Source organism: Vigna angularis, chromosome 7 (assembly GCF_016808095.1).
Source record: "Vigna angularis cultivar LongXiaoDou No.4 chromosome 7, ASM1680809v1, whole genome shotgun sequence".
Lineage (NCBI taxonomy): Eukaryota > Viridiplantae > Streptophyta > Magnoliopsida > Fabales > Fabaceae > Vigna > Vigna angularis.
The window spans coordinates 11455560-11476233 of record NC_068976.1 but is presented as its reverse complement, the minus strand read 5'-3'; the positions used below and the strand labels follow the sequence as shown (position 1 = coordinate 11476233).

The 20674-nt window shown below is 30.5% G+C and overlaps 2 protein-coding genes across 2 annotated transcripts; both read right to left on the bottom strand.

Moving 5' to 3' along the window:
* Positions 1-40: 40 nt before the first annotated feature.
* LOC108336973 (topless-related protein 1) lies at positions 41-3662 on the bottom strand. Its single transcript, XM_017573414.2, has 6 exons — positions 3534-3662; positions 3325-3453; positions 3132-3227; positions 2858-3040; positions 2610-2773; positions 41-343 (listed from the first exon to the last, which is right to left on the bottom strand). Exons 1-6 carry the CDS (start codon positions 3660-3662, stop codon positions 211-213), a joined length of 834 nt encoding a protein of 277 aa, XP_017428903.2. The 3' UTR covers positions 41-210.
* Positions 3663-10390: 6728 nt separating this feature from the next.
* LOC108336972 (uncharacterized) lies at positions 10391-13541 on the bottom strand. Its single transcript, XM_052880082.1, has 2 exons — positions 13115-13541; positions 10391-12911 (listed from the first exon to the last, which is right to left on the bottom strand). Exons 1-2 carry the CDS (start codon positions 13163-13165, stop codon positions 10647-10649), a joined length of 2316 nt encoding a protein of 771 aa, XP_052736042.1. The 5' UTR covers positions 13166-13541; the 3' UTR covers positions 10391-10646.
* Positions 13542-20674: the final 7133 nt, after the last annotated feature.

Genomic DNA, 20674 nt, shown 5'->3' with positions numbered 1-20674 from the left:
TACACACCTAGCAATGAAAGTTTACTTAGAACAAGAAGAAATGATAACTATATGAGGCGATTATATGAGAATTAGAAGCTAGTACACAGTATCTTTGAAGATAATCACTGGTAACAATTTCTACTGATACAACATACATAAACAAGTTAATATTGTTCTCTAACATTTCATCATCAATGAACAATGCATTTGAATCCCTTAGGTGCCTCATCAGTGATTCTTTATCCAATCACCACCTGGTTTCTGCGGCTCAAACACATAAACACTACCATCTGTCAGCCCCACAACAAACTGGTTTGGTTTCTGTGGATGTGCAGCAATGGAAATTGGGTAGATGCTCAAGCTGCAACAAACAACAATATATCATTTAAATTCAATGGAAATGCCACATATGCCATTGAGAAATTGATAGGTCTTTTCGAAAGAGAATTCATTATAAAGACATGTTATCTATCAAATAAGATATGAATTCAATTCATATATAAAAAAATGAAACCATCTTAATGAGTTTCTGACTTTTCTTTTTCAAATCACAATTGACTGGTTAATAAAATCATTGGGTGTCTTTTGTTTCAAAGTGTTTCGTTATCAAGCTTATTTGATTAATTTTATATAACTTATCTACAATATAAATTGTATAACAACATGAAAATTATATTTTAAATGAAAACTATTTAAAAATAAAGTGATACATAAACTATCACTATTTATCTTGCAAGATGCAATATTTTAGTCGAAAATATGATATTGACAACATACTTCTTTATGTGATAAATGTTAAAATTTTGTAACCGGGGCAAGAAATAATGATTTTAAGTAGAACGTACAATATTTTCAATACTTGTTAAGCTAAATAGATTCTCATGAATACTAAAAATTCTTATTTTTTGTAATGATTATTTTAAAAAAAAATATACTTGAGACAATTTCTAATTAGTTTATAGCTGTCCTTTTTATTTGGTTATAGTTATTATTAACAAGAGAAATCCTAATAATTTATCATTTTTATCTTCAATCTTACTAACATAATTTTTTGGAAACTGAATTTTGTATTAGCATCAATTTTCTAGAAACTAAATTTCATTGTAACAGTTATTTATCTATAACTGATTTTGTTATGTTTTGTTATTTTTTGTTTTTCTCCATGGTTAATTATGTTTTTGTAATATGATAAGATGAATTTTATCACACATATTTAATTATTAAGATTGTATAATCAATTATTCTTTGATTTTTTTCCTCTTTTGTTATGGCGATAGAATTATATATTAACTTTTACACTAATTTCTCAAATTTTTATTTTCTTCATTCCAATAAAAATTTTACTCTCGTTCTTGTCTCCACCTTGTTGGATGACAAAAATTATCACACTTAGACTCAAGTCATGAAGCTTGTGCTCAAATCCAAGAACAAGCTTAAATTCGTCGATGACATTCTCTTCGAACCATCATCAACTAGCCTTCTTCATGAACTTGGGATTATTGCAATACTATGGTTCTTTCTTGGATTTCACCTTGTTCTTGGATTTGAGCACAAGCTTCATTGCGTGGATAAGGTGAAAACAAGAACCAAAATAGGGTTTTCATTTGAGGGAAAAAAAATATTTAAGTAACTAGTGTGAAAGTTAGTATATAATTCTAACCTCATAGTAAGAAAGGAAAAGATAAAAGAATAGCATCTACTAGTAATCAAATGTGTGATAAAATTCATCTTATCATATTAAGAAAAACTTAATTAAATACATTACAAGTAGGATGTATAAATAACCATGTAATAGAGAAAAATTAAAAAATAACAAAGTCAATAATTCAATTTCTAGAAAATCTATGTTAATAATATACTAATAATCTACAGTCTCTCATTCATCCTTTGAAGCATAATATTGAATATTAGTTAGTCCGTGTAAGATTCAATGGTTATATTATCTTTTGTGTGATCTTTATGTTTTATTAGGACTTATTACAGTTTGTTGTCACAATTAGTTTACTATTTATTTAGCTCATAATCCTATGTTTCATGAGCATACTAAACACATCGAGATCAATTGTCAAGTGGTTCGTGAGAAAATTCAACAAGGTCTCATTCACTTTCTTTTAGTTTCATCTTCCGTTACTAATGAGTTGACTAAACCTCTTCATCATACAACTTTTTATAATTTTGTGTCCAAATTAGGTCTTTGTAATATTCATCGTCCAACTTGAAGAGGGTATTAACATATTATTAGCATAAATTTTCTAGAAATTGAATTTAGTATTAACATATTACTAGTATTTGTAATTAGCTTTGTTATGTTATGTTTTTCTAGCTTTTATTTTTTACAGGGTTATTTATATACATGTTTGTAATACACTTTATTAAGTTTTTCTGATATGATAAAATGAATTGAATCTCACATATTTTATTACTAATAGAAATAATCAAACCGAGTGCATTACTAATCTACTAAACTATACACACATGTTCCCACTTTTTCTCATAAATTTAATTAAGTTTTTATTTCAACCAATAATAAATTAAAATTTAGTAGTACTAATAATAATAATGAGAGAATTCAAATAATTTATTTTTACTATGAAAATGTGAGAAATTTAAAGTCTAAAATTAAATACCTTGAAATTGGAGGAAGATAAGAGGACGTAGAAATCCTACAATGAATTTCAAAATTTGTTGCATCAAATATTGTGACTGTCCCATCAACCAAAATGGAATACACAATGTGACCATTTGATGAGAAGGTTGCTTGAGAGATAAGCTGTGGAATTTCTGGAACCCACTGTCACCAAGGAAACAACAAATTAACCCAGTTAAAACAAACAAATCACTTTCATGATATGTGAAGGGAAGAAGAATAAAGAACCTCATTGACACATCTTAGTTCTGTTGTTTCATAGATTGCAACATGACCAAAATATACAACAAGGAATTTCATTTGATCTGGATGCAACTGAATCTGAGTTTCAGATTCTAGCATGTGGTTTTCTTGTATTTGCAACCTTTTATCTTTCAGCTTTTTCCACCCATTTGTATTCCATAGAATGATCTGTCACATTAAACTCATACTTAGATTTCTATCTAAAAAGTAGTTGTGTTGAGGTTTGGCATGATTGATAGAAAGAATACTAAATGGTAACCTGAGCATTTGCATCAGCAGATATAAGAACATTGGAAGTGCTTGAGAAGGCAAGAGTGGTAACTCTTTTAGAGTGACCATCAAGCTTTTGTAAAACCTGACATAAATGTATGATAAGGAAACAGAAAGCAGCTTCGATATTCTTTGAAACATGTAATGGAACATATCTTCGTAGAAGATAGAAAGAGATATACCTGATCATCACGAACATTATATATACTTAAGCTGGAGTCATCAAAGCCAATACCAAATATATTGTTATCTTCAGGGTAGAAAGCAAGGCATGTTACCATAGGTGGTGGAGACATGATGGTTCTCAGAGTCTGAATTATGCAGTGTGTGCCATAAATTAAGTTAAATTATACCATTGTAAACTTAAAGTATGATTGTACTTTTGAATTACCTTATAGGAGACCATGTTGAACAAGGAGATCATGCCCCCTGATGTTGATATCACATATCCACCCTGTTTTGATAATGCAAAACAGGAAACTGGGTTTGAACATTTGACAGTTGAAAGGTCATTGATCATAACTTGGAACCCATCCTTTGGTTGCTGCAACTGAGGACAAACCTGAACACTAGCCTACAAAATAATTGCCTTATTATGGAAAAGATAAATTTCTAAAAGATTAAAATTAGTGGTAAACAAGAAGAAGAGGAAAAGAGAAAATCATATAAAAGAAAGTGAATTTACCTTGCCATCCAAGTTAAAGCCAGTGCGTGGCCAGAGCCAAACCAGATGAATACCATTCGATGCCAATGCCAGAATTGAATTCCCCGAATTGTTGTAAGCCAGTTTTACAATCTTCTTCATCAACAGTTAGTTAATCATAAGGAGATTTATTAGAAATAGACTATGTCATGTGTTGTATTCAAACATTGTAAGAAAAGAAATAACATACCCTTTTTACTTCAGGATGCTTAGGGAGCTGCAAGTACTGCCACTGAGATGATCTTCCATTATCAAATGAATGCTTTGATTTGTTACGGGATTCTTCAATTGAAACCTTTTTCACATCTCCCAGAACTCCATTGCAGTTTCTCTTAATAAGAAAATGATGAGATGTTGAGTAAAATATAAATAAAGGCAGCAATAGGCTAAAGCTTTCATCCTACTAACCTGTTCTGAATCCATACTTAGCCTTCTACCAGTTAAAAGTTTCCACTCCATAGCTGCTCCTCAAAAACAAATAGTTAAATGGCCAAACTAAAATATAAAAAAAACTTGGGATTGGGACAACATGTGATAAATAACATACTTCAACTTGTATTACACATTTGTGTATAACAAGTATATATATTTGATAATTTAAAATATTTTATCAATACTCATCAATAAAATATTTAATATATAAATCAATACTTTAATAATAATAATAATAATTTGTAAATTTTTATATTAAATGAATTTTAATTTTAATTTATACAATAACACTTATATATTTATTATATTTTTAAGAATTTTTATATATTTTAACATATATATATATATATATATATATATATATATATATATATATATATATATATATATATATATATATATATATATATATATATATATATATATCCAATACACTCACTGAATCATAATAAACACGCATACATGAAATTAGTTTCCTGACAAAACAATCAAATTATATATACCTGAATTTGTTATAGAAGATTTACTGTCAGGATCCCTTAAAAGGTCAGGTTCTTGATCAGGCCTTTGATGCTTCTGCCATTTTAAGCTAACAAATATGGAACAGTAAATAAATTTGATGTGTGGCTGAAATGAATATGCAGAAATCAAAGTAAAGGGCAGGCAGAAGAACAACTAAGAAAATGTGCAGTGAAAGAAAATATGAATACATATAAACTTGAAACTAGGATGGTAGACTGATATACCTTTGATTGAGAAGATGGCGCAGTCTGTGAATTTCGATGTCTGGCAGTTTTAGCTTACCAGCTAAAAGAGGATGTTGAATTATAATTTTGTTAATTTCAAATATCAGATTCTTCCTCGCAGAAATTGCATCTCGATATGTTGGTTTAATTTCCCTGTTTAGGACCAACAAATTACTTTTAAAATAAGGTTAAGCATATCAAACAATGTATGATTGAATAACCACAGAAATTGAAGTCTACCTTATATTATCGACTACCAAAAGGTGACAAAGGTCTTTGATCAACTTTTCATTCCCTTGTGCAAAGATTTTGAGATCCTTCAAGAGGATGTCTAAGGCCTTGTAACGATCGTTACTACACAAATCAAATGAAATCAACACTTTTACATAGAATATAGATAGCCATCTTCTTCAACAAACATTCTCAATTCTCCAATCATCAAATTTGCTGACCAAAATTGTTTTTCTCTCACCAATATTATGAGGATGACCAAGTATTTTAGCTCTTTAAAATTCAACAAACTTGTATAGAGTTTAACAATCAAATTTGGAGTTTCACTTGGAAAATCTATATGACAAAAAAATTCATTAAACAAAAATGTATTATGAACACAACACAAATTGTATCTATATCTAAGTTTTTATTTTCTAAAATTTATTTATAAATTATTCTTATTATATTAGTATATAGTGGGGTCTTGTAAAGTGGGGATTTTCCCCACTTATAATTAATCACCAAAGTCTTATACAGAGTAATAAAATAAATAAATACAAAAAATGATACTGAAAAAATATTATAAAAATAAAGAATTTATTTGAGAGTTACTATTACAATTTCATAAGTTTCTTGGATGTTTAAAGAACTTATAGATGGGTATTACAAGTAAGTTTATAATTTTTGTCAAAAGAATTGTATGACAAAATTTGTATAAAAGTTTATGGTTATTTTTATTCTTATATGTGATTGAGTTTATATTTTAAGATATTATTTTTCTATTGTATGATTCATAATTTTTTGTTTCTAATTTGATATGAGATTTCTCTAACACCTCTTCACCTAGAACATCAAAAATAAAAATTAAAAAGGATCAATGGTATAGACTACTTCGTCTTTACAAAATAAATTTTAAAATATCATAAAATTAAAAAGCTTACTTGTCCAATGCCTCAAAGTATTTCTGTTTTCTGATTTCAAAGTATATTTTGATTGAGTAATCGTTGTCCTTGACCTTGGTGAACCCTAAAAGATAGTTCTCAGCCTCATCCCACTTTCCCTTAAGCACCATCTCCTCAAAATACTTCATGTCAAAGAACAACCCACTTTCACAACCAAGCCTGTCAAACACAAAATTAACATCACAAAACAACAATCACGCACACATACAACGTTAAAGAGAAACAAAGACACATACGTCAGTGCGGCTTCCTTCAAATTTTGGTCATGAAAATACTTTAAGACCAATACAGCAAGCTCTCTCTTCAGGTCAAAAGACATGTTGCTATAGCTACCTACGTTTCTTTTCCAATATCAAACTGTGTTTCATGTAATGTGTCATAAGCTATTTATAATTTAATAAATGCAATACTTTTAATTTTGTAACATTTTTTTTTAATGTTTTTGATTAAAAGTATTAAATTTTTTTATCAGTGTATATAGAAAGTATTAATTTTTTACCACTATATAGAAAGTATTAAATAGAAGATAAATACAGTTTATATCTTGAAACCATAAAAAACATTTAATACTTATCATTCAAAGTATACTAACTTGGAAAATTTGTAAGAACATATGGTAGAAATATTTGTATAAAGGACGTTATTAGGGAATTTGAAATTATTATTCTTTGTATAAGACTTTTTTAGGTTTATGAAAAAAAAAAAGGCATATAGACATGAGTGATCTTATGGGGGAGACAAGAGAGACAAATTATAGGGATAAAAACAAAAATCACAAATCAAATCTTAAATAAAATTTAATGTAGTAAATTATTGATTAACTTGGAAAATTTGATAGTGATTTTACTGAAAGTAATAGATTTTTTTTTATTTTTTTTTTATTGAAATGGGATAACACATGAATCGTAATAACATAATACAAATGATCCTTCTCAAATTAACATAATACTTAACCGTGTCATCTTTAACAAAGAGAGATAAAAAAGGTAGGAGAGTTGATATGATATTAAATATTGTTAAACACTAAATGCTGATAAATGATGATTTAATAATATATATTAAATTTTTCTCTCTCCTATTGAAATTATTTGTATTTCATTAATTGGTAATTAAAATACTTATAGGAACTACAAAAGTTATAAAAAGATCATTTATAGTTTCTTGAATTATTAAAATAATGGATGAACTTCTTCCTAAAGAGACTAATTATACATATCACCCAATTAGTAATTGAGAAATACCACTGAAAATAAACCAAAATAATGTCTTTTAATATATTTGAATATATAGGAAGTGGGAAAGTAAGATGCATTGATACAAAATTTTCATAACCCATTATCCATAATCTATTTATCCAAATGTATAAACCATTTTCTTTATCTCCAAACTCAAGGGTGGAAATTTCTTGTGCTTGAAATATGCATAGATATATCTTCTACCATTGGTGACTTTTAAATGGTTCCATTAATATATTTTTCACACACATATATATACTAATAATTATTACTTTTATGGAACTGAACTAATAATTAACAGCTAATATTAATTTCCTTTTTAATTGTCCGACTATTGTTCAAAACTTGTTTTATTTAACTATAGTTTGTAAAGTTTAAGATTATATTAATTATTGTTTTTCTTATTATATCTTTAGTTTTAAAAAGTAAACAAAATTAACATACCTTTCCTAAAAGGCTCTAACCAAATAAGAGTGTACACCTAATTATATTAATACAATACTCAATTACAAATGGAAATATAAATTATTTTATAAAGAGAAAAATAATGACACTTTATACATTATCATCAATTATTATTGAGATAAAAATGTTAAAATAATAAAGATATTATTAACAGATTTATGAACAATGATAAAAGTTAATGCTTCGATTAATTTATATATTCAAACCTTGAATATATTATTAAAAAAATGCTAATTAAAAAGAGACGCATAGGTTAAAACACAAAAGTTTGAGATCAAGTTTTCTCTTATTGTATGGAAAAGTTTGTGTCGGTAACATAGATCTTTGTAACAAGTATTTTGTGTGATGCATGTAATAAGAAGAATGTCTAATTTTTAATTTAATATAATTAAAATTAATTAAGTTAGATTCTTTTTTATTTCTATTAGTCTAAATAACTGAATTGTATAATCTAATTAAAAAAACATTATTACGTGTTAATTCCTAAAAAATATCACGACTGTACTCTACAAAGTTATAAAGAAGTTTGAGTGAATTATTTAAAATAAGAAATATAAAGTGAAATAGAAGTTAGAGACGAAATTGTTCTTTTACTTATATTTACTTGATGTGATGATATTAATAGAGTTAAAAATAGAAGCATGTTTGAACTTTGCAAAACCTAGTGTTATATATTTTATGTTTTTATTAAGGGTTAAACTTGAATCTAATAAAAGTTAGTTTAAATATTAAGTAAAAGAAAAAAAATTATATTTGTTTTTATGATAATTGGACTTAATAGTTGGTTAACTAGCAATTTTTTAAAAATGATTTTTAAAATAATCTATAAAAGTAAAAATTATGAAAATATTTGTAGTTTGGTCTAAAACTACTGCACATATTTACTTCTTTTTCCTGGACCCTACTAAATGAAATATTATTATTATTTCACTTCAAATCTACTTTAAATTTATAGATAAAAAGATAAAATGTATAGATAAAACTAAAGTAATTGAAAGCATGATAGTTAAATTTATGAAATTAATGTTTAGTAATAATATATGTGAAATTAAAAATTTAGTGGTAAAATTCATGAAATTAAAAGTTTAATAATAAAATTTGAATATTTGAAAAAAAAACAATTAATAGTGGAATGTCTAATTCAAAACATGATGTACATTCCATCTTGATATGCATACACGGATATCAATCTTAAAAATTGTTTTACTGCATAGTTATAACATAATATAGTATATTATATTTAATAAATTAAAAAAATTATTTTAATTTTTAATTATTTAATTTTGTAATTTATTTATAAATTAAAAAAAGTTAAAACTATAAATATGATAACAAGTTTCTTATAAAACGTTTAACCTATATAATAACAAAAATTGTAAAAATTGATCTAAAATAAGTTTATTTTATTCAGGTTTTATATTAAGTTAAAAATTATGTAAATTGAAATATATTTGAATTTATGTTTCATTCATATAACATTTTTTATTAAAAAAGATCCAACTAGGAATACTCATAACTTTAACACTTTTTTAAATGATAAAAAAAATCACTTTAGATATAGTTTATAAGTTTTTTTCTGTCAACATCTTAAAAAGTTAACATGATTCCGTTAGTCATTTGTCTTGAAAAAAATAGATAACAAGAATGATTATATTCATATATTTTTTTAAATATAAATATAGCTAAAGTATTTTTTAAATATAAATATATTTAAAGTGTGAGAAGCTAACAAGATCAAATATTAAAACAAGAATAAAAACCAAATCCACTTTATAGTTTAAAAACAAAAGCATACGTAATCTTAAATATTAAAAAATTGATATGTACGAAAAAAAGGGTTCAAAAACAAAAGAGTTGCTTAACAATAGTTGCAATTTTCAAATTCTCTCAAACTTTGAAATTTCTCACTGAAACAAAACATAAATGAGTAATTAAGTTTTCTGTTCTTAAATTTTTGCTTCACTTCTATAATATAAAATATTCGTCTATTTTTCTTTTCTTTTCAACGCTTAAAACTCGTAATAAGTGTAAAAGAAAATGATGAATAAAATAAGTCAGCATTTTTCATAATTAAAAATAAAATAAGAATAAATTTACAGTAATACAATGGTTTGTATGCGTCCATCTTATAACGTGTATTCTAGAGCGGCGTTAGAGAAAGTAGGCAGTTCAGAGATCATAAATATTGAATTGTTCTCTGAAATACATGCTTCAATCTACTTTTGCAGTCTGATAATAACTCTTGCTTGTTTTACAATGCTTGTCATCCATGTAAATCGCTTGAGTGTATAAATGAATGCAACATACAGTATTTTTTGTCTATTAATCATTCAAACTTAAACTGTCATAAGGAAAAAAATATTACTTACAACGGCACATGGAAAGTTATTCCACTCTTTCACTCAATCTTGAAGGTTAAAGGAGAGGGGCTTGGATTTCGTCGTAGAAATTTGATTTAATTTAATATAAGAAAGGATTAGGGAAAAGCGGCAATACAAAATCTTTCCATTGTATTTATCTTTTCTATAAAACAAATACAATCTGAATGTGGCTTGTACAAAAACAAAATCATTGAAGATTGAACATATCTTAGAGTGAAGTACCAAAAACAGACGTGGTCGCTATCTGTACATAGTACATAAGTTGCAAACTAAGGGAATATTTTTTATCACACCCCGAAAGACAAGTTAACTTTGGCTTTGGTCACCGATATCTAAATAAGACATCTTCAGAACCTTCTTCATTTCCTTAGTTTGCAGGAGCAATACCTGCCTCCATCACAAGCTGCTCAGACAAAGCTGAGAGTCGAGCCACTCCTGCTTTCACCTCAGAGAAACAGTCAGATTTACTGGTATCTGTGATCGAATTGGAGGCTTTGTCATCAATTGGCACAAGACTGATACAGTTATCAGCTTCAACACTCAGGATTGCCTTATTCACAAGTTCACTACTCATTTCGGCAAGCTTTTCCAGTGCATTGGTGGCAGCTTCAACTTCAAGCTGAGCTGCCTCAAGCTGAAGTTTCTCAATTGCCAAATCTCCTAAGCTTACCTCACCAATTTTCTCCTGTGCCAAAGCATACAGCCTTTTCAGATCATTGGAATCTTCTGTCACCTCTTCCCTTACTTTTTTCAACTCTTCCTCTTTTGCATCCAATCTTGAAAGAGTCATTTTCAGCTCCCCATCTTTTATTGTTAGAGCCCTCTGTGCAGCAAGAACCTCCATCTCCTTTTTTTTTAAGTTTTCCTTGGCCAACTCAAGCTCTTTCTCAAGTCTCTTTTGTTGCCATCTCATTTCAATAGCAGGTTCCTCCGATAGTCGCTCAAGTAGTTGATTACCCATTCCATCTAACAGTGGTCTCGATGAGTTCGTGTCTTCATCCTTAATCGAAGTAACCAGTTTGTTTGTAAGACCTAAAATTCTTTCAACCACTGTTTCAGCTTCGAAAGCCTTCTGATTTGTATCATTCAACTCGCTCTGGATTATCTTCACATGCTCATCTTTCTCCCTTAGCATATTGGTTGCTTCAATAAGCTGGGTTTCTTTGTTGTTCATAAGCATCTTAAGATCAGAGATTTCCTGGTTAGCTTCCACCATCATGTTTCTAGCATTGGAAAGCTCCACGTCTTTCTCCTCCAAAATACCCTGAAGGGAAGCTTTCTCAGATTTCAAACGCTGGATTTCTAGTTTAGCATCAACGAGCTCTGATTCTTTGACCTGAAGAACGGCACTTGTTTCTCTAAATTCAGCACTTTTTTTCCCCAGTTCCTGTTGGAGCAAATCCATTTCCGTGACTGCCTGTGCTAAAGAAGTTCTCTCTTTCTTCAACTCCTCCTCTAACCCATTAATAAGCTCCTTTTCCATCTTCAGATCTCGTTCAAGCTCTTTGTTCCTAGCCTCAGCAACCCTGAGTTTTGTTCTTTCACACTCCACTTCTGTCTGTGCATCCTTTAGATTTTCCATGTATGACATAACACTTGCCCTCTGCTCCGAAAGCTCAAACAGCTGCTGTTCCAACAACCGCTCTTGCTCTTCCATTTTGCTTCTAGAAGATGCCAACGCTTGCTGAGAAGAAACCAATTCAGACCTCACATCATTCAGAAGCTTCTTCACCCTTCTGAAATCATCCAAAGTTTGATTACTCTCCTCAGCATGCCTGGCAGCATCCTCTCCCAGCCTCTTAAGCTCCTCCTGCGCTAACAACCAATCCATTGCCTGCTTCTCTAAATTGGCCTCAGCAACCTTCAGTTTCTCCCTCTCAACCTCCCTCTGCTCCAGAATGACCTCAATCTCCTCCTCCTTCTCTCCAACCCCTTTCTTCAACTCCTCAAGCTCAGCCCTCTGTTTATTCATAATTTCATTAGCTTCATCCAAAAGCTTCCCTTTCTCTCTAAGCTCAGAGCCAAGAACTGATGCCTCCTGACTCTTCACCTCCAGTTCAACCCTCATTTTCTCCACTTCCTCCTCTTTCAATCTCAAACTATACTGAACCGTGTCAATCTCGTGATCCCGATCTCTAACCTTAAGCTTCAGCTCCTCAACCTGGCTCGCCTGAGCAACCAATTTATCAGTAGTGTCTTTCATCTCCTCCAGGAGCTTCTCATACCTAACCTTAGCAGCCTCAATCTCACTCTCTTGCCGCTCCAACTCCTCCTTCGTGTGCTTCAACTTACTATTCTCCAACAACACAGTCCGCTCCGCTTCCATCAAGTGATCCTCCTTCTTCTTCAGCGCCGCCAGCGCCGCCTCGAGATCCGATTCCAGAATCCGAAGATCCGGCTCCTCTCCGCTAAACCGGCTCTGCGTCGGGTCGAACAACCTCTCGAACAAAACCCTAGCAGACTCCGCCGCTCCATAATCGTTCACGCTAGGCCTATTATCGTTCAACACCGACCTAACGCGAACACCAACACCAACACTGTTCCGTAAACGACGACATCTTCTCCCGCCGTCCGACTCGAAACCTAATCGATTACCACGACGCCTACTATTGAACCTAACAGAGCAAAACAGCTACACAACAAAACCGTTCAACGTCACATTCAAGTCCGATTTCCCAAAACAAACTCGTTTAACAAATCTCAATTAATCGAACCACAACGAAATTACTAAAACCGTTAATTAGCAGAAACCAAAAAATTCTGATTCTGAAACACTTTATTTAGGTGAAATCAAAAGAATCGACAAAAAGAAGGAAGCTAATTGAGGAGAAGAACCTGTGAGTGAGATGGAGAAGTGGTAGGGCGAAGTGAAACGGAGAAAGCCATGGACGAAGCGATGAGCGGCGCATTGCAGTTAGTCGCCGATGGAAGAAGGTTTGGCGATCAAGAATCGCGCGGAACCGCTGGTAGAAGTTGCGGGGACTAGCATGACCTCGCAGTTTTACAGCAATGAATGAACTGAGAGAGAAAGCGATGGGTTATATATGTACAGAGGAAAATGATTGGTTGGAATGCAAAAGCATTAATGTGAGGAGCAAATAGAAGAAGAGAGAAGAAATGTTTATTGAGATAGTAAGTGCCAAAGTTAAGCAGAGCAGGAACAGGAGCAGCTGCAGGCACAGCGTTTTGCGCACACTAAGGGGAATCCGTTAAAGAAAGAAACGAGATGCTTCACGTGTCCCTACCGGACAAGGAAAAGGATTCCTCTCAGCCTTTTATTTGAACCACTAATAAACTACCTTCTAAACCATGAAAACAAAAATAAATAATATTATAATACACGCTGTCCTAAATCTTACCTTGGATTAGATTACAATTATTTAAGTAATTCATCGTTTATAGGAAAAAAAGTTAGATGTTAAATTTTACTGTTCTTGTATTTATTTATTTTTAAAAATTAGAAACCTGTATCAAATTTAAAATAATAATAAATTTTAATTTTATGTCCAAATTTAAAAACTACAAATATATATAATTCTTTCTGTGTAACAACACTTCATTGTATTTTATTTTTTGAGTTTATTTTTTGCTGACATGTAAAATCAGAAAACCAATCTAAAAGGATAAATACTAATAATATGTTAAAAGTGTGGGTGTAATGCTTTCTCTAGAAAAAGGGATGCGAGAGAGATAGATGAGAACAAATTGAAAGACTTCGTTTGGATATTGAAAATTGGATGAAGTTGTGAGTGTAACAAGTGGACATGTTTCTACCATTTCATTAAATTTCGCAACTATTTCGGCTTCATTATGTGTGGATATAATAATAATAATAATAATAATATATTATTAGTATTATTATTAATATGGTTAAGAATAACTATCAATGAAGTCGAAAAAGAAAAAGAGGCATGGACGTGGTCCTACCACCCTTGAGGTCCATGGCCATGTAGAATTGTGTGGGTGGGCTTTTACGTGAAGACTTTTCTTGTTAAACTTTTGAAAAATTATTTTTATGTTAAAATTTTATAGAAAAAGCTTTATATCTGGATGGCAGAATATAATTAAAAAAGAAAGATTTTAGTAAGAATATTAATTGTATTGTTAAAAAATTAATTGTTAAGTAAATTAGTAAACATTTCATATTAAGAACATAACCGTAAAAAATACAGTCTTTTGTGTGTTTTTGTAATTTTTGTAGTATCCAAAAATTCTTATCTTTTGCAATAATGAGTATTATATGATGTGTTGTGATTGATTCGTCAATCTTGTAAAATTTACAAGTAGATGATCGTGGTCACACTTGCTAAAGTAGTGATGATTGCAGGTGATTATTCAAGTGTGATTATTGCTTAAAAAAAATTGTTCGCACCATTAATCATTATTCTGATTATATGGTCAACCACTAAAATGATTAGTTTAATGAAATATATTCTTATTCATTTTCCTCTGTAATATCATCAATTTAATTCGAATGTTTAGGATTCTCAATCCTTTCGTTCTACCACTTTTATTGCATCCATACAGATAATTATTTTTAGGAATTTTAAAATGAGCTAACTCTACTACTTATTAGCTTATTATAAATTGCGTTAAAAATAAGTTAATTTAATTTATAGGTTAATTGAGTTAAAAGTTAATTCAAAATCTTGACTCACAAGTGAAAATTCATTTTGATATTTTAAATTATTTTGTTGACGTTTTATTTTTAATTTTTTTGTTGACATTTTCTACTCTTTCGAACTTACGATATAGATTTTGGGATTAGTGATTATTTAATTGTTAGTAAATTATTTTTGCCTATCTATTTCTAGTTATTTACTTTTTGTTATCATGGTGTGAATATATAATTTTATTTAATTTTTTATAATTATTTATTATTTTTCAACTTTTTTAATACTAATTTACTTTTGGTACTATAAAAGAATTATTGCATTAGCTATATAATCCACACTTTTTTCTTTTCTTCTCAAAAAGACTATTTACTTTTTTAAAATAAAATAAAATAATTTTTAGATTGGGACTATGTTGATCCACTAATTAGTTTTTTCACTTTTTAAAATTGGTTATTTGGTTTCCTTAAGTATCTTTTTTCAAACATCACAAAGAGGAGAAAATATATATTTTTTATTTACTTGCTTTTATTACTAGGTAGTTTGTTCTTAAAATGAGTTCAATTGATTATGGTTAAAGAAGAATAAGATATTGACAACCACACCAACCTACCTAATGTATTCATGTGAACTCCATAAAAAGTTTCACAACTAAAATATCACAAACTTTTCTATTTGTTTTTTAGTTTCGAAAGTAATTATAATGTAAACTTTGTAATTATACTTATGACTTTAGTCATATTTTTTGTTGAAAGGCATACATATTACATTTTTTAATATCACGTTAATGAGAAGCAATTTGAATTTTTTTGTTATCCCTTATAGTATCTATTTTATTTATCTACTTATATTAACATGTAAATCAAATATATAAAATATCTAGTATTTCATGTTACAATTTTAATAATTTCATTTATTAAGTTAATAAAGACGAAGATGATTTGAAAACTTTCATTGAATTAAGGAGGTAAGTTAACTACTGAAGTGACAAGTTAAATTCAGAAAGTGATTAAATAAAGTAATAAATCATCTAATGTTTGGTCGATTGGGTATAAAAAGAACACAACAAATTTTTTCTTATTTATCCTAAACTCTAACTAATGGTCCTTTAATATACACTTAAAGAGTTCCGGTAGTTATTATAATAATTTCAAGACGAGTGCATTAAGTGACTCCTAAAATTCATAAGCACAAAAAATTATCTGAAGATAGACTATACAAGTAAGAATACATAGATATTCTCTATAATGATAGAGTATACAAGTAAGAATACAAAGATATTCTCTCTCAATATACTCTCCTTACTCACTCAATATCACTTACAGTAACAAGATGTGAACACCTCACAATCTTACCAAAACATAGAGCAATCCCAACTCCTTAAACACATTGAGAAAAATCCCAACTCTCAATGAAGAACACCACAATTCTCTCCTCTTGGATAACCTGCACATGAACACAATCCACTTGATTGTAAATGTAGAAACTGATCTTCAAGGAATACACTAGTAGTGCAGATATGATCAAAACTCTTTCAACTCAGCTTTCTTGTAAGAATCTTGATGATTTAACCCAAATATGATATTGATTCTCCAAGATTGTTCTTAGACGTTCCTTCAACCAATACCTAATCAACAAGTTAGTTATGAAATTGAAAGTTCATAGAATTGTTATTGAAACAACGCGCTAAGACAATTATTTATAGGATTTTGAAATCCTGATGCACTTTAATCAATTACGCAATTAATGTAATTTGTTAAGCTTTTCCTTCTACTTTAACAATTTTACATCTATTTCAGATTTAACAAATTAAACAACGCATGCAATCTATTAAAAATTTTATACAAGCCAACAATCAATTAATATGACCGTTATAGGCAATTTAAGACTTTAAATGAAAATGATTTTCACAAGATAAACAATTTAACCGATTATGAAACTTATGAAATCGATTATGTTCAACACTTAAGCAAGTTTCCAAATCAATTTCCATTTCTAACGTATCAATGCACTCAACAAACACATGTTGGCATAACAACATGTTTTAATTGATTATACAACTAATGTAATCGATTACTACACAACTATTTGCCCATGTTAAACATATATTGATATTTAGAGAAATTTAATGGATTATATATAATGTTTAATCGATTATTTCTACCAAAAATATAATGTGCAATATGTTTAAACTTATGATTCATTTATACACAATGAATACATGTATCAAGCATTTCAAGCATAGACATAATAATGATAAAGCAATTGTTATGTCGTTTGTCGTGCAAGAAATCAAAAAATATTTCTTTTGTTCATCATCGAAAACATATATATATATATATATATATATATATATATATATATATATATATATATATAGGTAAAGCTCCCCCTATCAACAATATGTATGAAACTTTCTTTGAATATCCTTATGTCTCTAAACATTATTCTGATTTTGAGTAGGCTTTTGAATAAAGATGACAATCTGCACAGAAAAATAGAACACAAAACAATAGACAAAAAGTACTTAAACGTACATTCATTCAAACCATTAAACGACCTATGCATTTGATGTGTTGGATGATTTAAGCGCTTAAGTGTGATGCTTGATATAATCATTTGATGCTAGTCTACTTTGAGTTGCTTGTAAAGATGTTTAGTTGTATATTGTGTAGCGAAACTTGTATTTAGACACTTTATTTTTTTTTTGTTCAGACACTATGTTGATTAGATGCTCTATAGCGTTTAACGCTTTTTAAGTTTATGCATCAGATGCAATTGTGATATCAAACATTCATATATCAGTTCATATCGTTTAGCACGTTATATTGATATCTAAGATTATTCGTTTCATTTAGACTCTTATTGGCTAAAAACCGTTTGGATATTAAATCATGAGCTTTAGCGTTTTCTTAAATGTTTCCATTATATCATACATTAAAGGGTTAAATATGTTTTTCATCCCTTAAGTATCACACAATTTTGGTTTTAGTCCCTACTCGAAACTTTGATGGTTTTTAGTCCTCATAGTATTGAAACTATTAGTATTAATCCTTAAAAATGGATGGCGTCAACTTTTAGTTGATCTGGCAAACGGCGATGCCACGTCTTCATCTTCAGTATCTGCCACGTTGCTTCTTTGTCATCTCAGTTGGAGCAAAGCCGAATTCTTCTTCCGCGACCTTCTCTCGGCGCAGGACCTCTCGGACCTAACTCCCCTCTATCAACGTCCGATCTGCACCTCCTGATCAAGCGCCCGTTATAGTGCTATGATTTCATGGGTTTCTCGCGATTCCCTATGATGGCCACTTTTGCCACAGAACTTGTGGTGACAATCACGACTAAGGACATGAATATGTGTTTTATTACCGTTCTTCTGCTACAGGTACCACCACGAAATAATTTGGCCCCAATATTTTTTTTATAAAATGAATCATCTTCCCCTCCCCACCCCTTGGACGAAGTTCAAATCAATTACTTTTTTTCACGTTGTTTTTTGAAATGAATTTAAGAGTTCTCATATTACCTTTTACCTTATTTCCCAAAGAAAAATGAATTTGTACAAATCTCACCGCAGGTTGCATCTAAAAAGAAAAACGTGGCAGATGAAGCTGGAGTTATTTTACAAGCTAAAATGAAGCAATTAGCGTCTTCATCCTAAAAGTACTTGTATAATTCTCTTGCTTCTTCCAATGCAGTGTACCATAGAAAATCAGCGGTGATGTTATATGTTATTTAAACCTTTTATTTTGTTTGGAAGTGTTTAGAAAATGGAGTCAATCAGTGACAATTGAAATCTAAAGGGTGTTTAGGAATTTAACAGTGGTGTTTCAATTGCATAATTTCTATTTGAGCAGGTTGTTGCAGTCCGAGTTCATTGTTGGCCTTTATACTGTGTTCTGGTTTCACCCGATCTGCACCTCCTGATCCAGCGCCTCGAGTCGCAGTCCCTCCAGATCCGCTCTCAGGTCCAGTCCTACCTCGTCTCACACCGTGAAGACTTCACGCGCCTCTTCTCTCTCTGCAACGATGCCGTTTCGCAGACTCGCGAGGTCTCCGACGACGTCGCTGCCATTATCCGACTCCTCTCCGACCGACCGACCGATGTCGAGGTGCGCGAGGTTGTGTCGGAAATGAAGGTGAAGAAAGAGGAGCTAAAGGTGAAGGAACTCCTAGGGCTGGTTGGAACTGTTGTGGGGTTGAACAAGAGGTTAGAAAGTGTGAAGGAATCGTTGAGGAGTGGAAGGTTCGAATTTGCAGTACAAGGGTTGAAGGAGTTGAAAGTGTCGTTGAGGATTGACGAGAAGGATGATAGGGAGCCTTTGGTGAATTGGTTAATCTCAGATGACGAAAAAGAAGAACTCAACTTTGCCCCCAACTGAGATGACGAAGAAGCAACGTGGCAGATACTTAAGAGGAAGACGTGGCATCGCCGTTTGCCAGATCAACTAAAAGTTGACGCCGTTCATTTTTAAGGATTAATACTAATAGTTTCAATACTATGAGGACTAAAAACCATCAAAGTTTCGAGTAGGGACTAAAACCAAAATTGTGTGATACTTAAGGGACGAAAAACATATTTAACCCTACATTATTTGTCAATCATGTCTGTTAGACAGTATTTAGTACAAAGTGCTATATTTAAAAAAACATTGTAAATGATTATTTCATTCAACACTTTGGATAGATAATTGTATTGACAAACACTTTTTTCAGTGTTATGCTTTAACAAATACAATCGATTAAGTGCTTCTTTGAAAAAAAATATTTTGTTAAATATTGTACGTTAAACTTCAAAACACAAGTTTCTAGACAATCTAGTCTTTCTAGACGATCTTGTTTTACCATTTTAAATCATCCATTTTTATATGTTTGAATATCAAAGTGCATCATAAGAATCACAGTGTAAAGTATATCATTTTAGTCAATCAGAATCTCCATTAGAGTAAGTTTATATTTTGTTCATTTGTTAAGTCATTTTGAGTTTTTGCATGCATGTGTGGTGCCTTTTGTGAATACAAGGAACTCAAAAGAGTTTAAGATGAACATTTGTTTGTTTATGATCACTATGATATGTTCAAATAGTTAATCTAAATTTTTTAATATAGGTAGAGTATGTAAGATAAAGTTGGTGGAACTTAGTTGAGACATAACTAAAGTCCAAGAGAAGCTAGTGATTTGGTTGTTTATTTTGTAATGTTTAGTTAGTATTGTTAGATATATTATCTTTATTTTATATTTATCTTTTATCTTTAGTTAGTTTGTTATTATTTCTTATTTGTATTTTGGGCTTGGCCCATATTTCTTCTATTATAAATAGAGGACTCTATATATATATATATTCAACACAAGGGAAATTAATCTCATATGTAGTTTTTCACTATATTCAACATGGTATCAGAGCCTAGTTCTTTTTAGGAAAAAGTTTCTGGTGCCTCTGTTACTATATCCGTGGCTATCGGTGATAACGCCATCTACTGCCGGTGCCAGTGCCTTCGTCTATCGTTGCCACTATCAGAGTTCAAGTTTCGACTAACGATCACATGGTTTTGATAATCTCAGTCAGGCGACCACCATGTCATTAACGACGCCTTCATCGGAGCTCCTACGTGCTCTTAGAGCCTTTTAAAATTGTGGATCTACTCCCTTTTTCCATCGTGCATGGTGGCATGTCTAGTAGCAATTTAGAGAGTCAAGGTCGCTCGTTTTCCTCTTTCAAGTTCAACATCGCACATTCCGCCAGGCAGCTATTCAGAGCATCGAGGTTGCTCTTTTCCTTTTT

Bases quoted from the DNA above. Each gene is read 5' to 3' on its own strand.
- LOC108336973 (XM_017573414.2), bottom strand. From the start codon at position 3,662: ATGATCAATGACCTTTCAACTGTCAAATGTTCAAACCCAGTTTCCTGT. The intron at 3,454-3,533 runs GTAATTCAAAAG...TGCATAATTCAG, and splicing joins TCAACATGGTCTCCTATAAG to ACTCTGAGAACCATCATGTC. The intron at 3,228-3,324 runs GTATATCTCTTT...CATTTATGTCAG, and splicing joins ATAATGTTCGTGATGATCAG to GTTTTACAAAAGCTTGATGG.
- LOC108336972 (XM_052880082.1), bottom strand. From the start codon at position 13,165: ATGGCTTTCTCCGTTTCACTTCGCCCTACCACTTCTCCATCTCACTCA. The intron at 12,912-13,114 runs GTTCTTCTCCTC...TTTGTTGTGTAG, and splicing joins CTTCTCCATCTCACTCACAG to CTGTTTTGCTCTGTTAGGTT.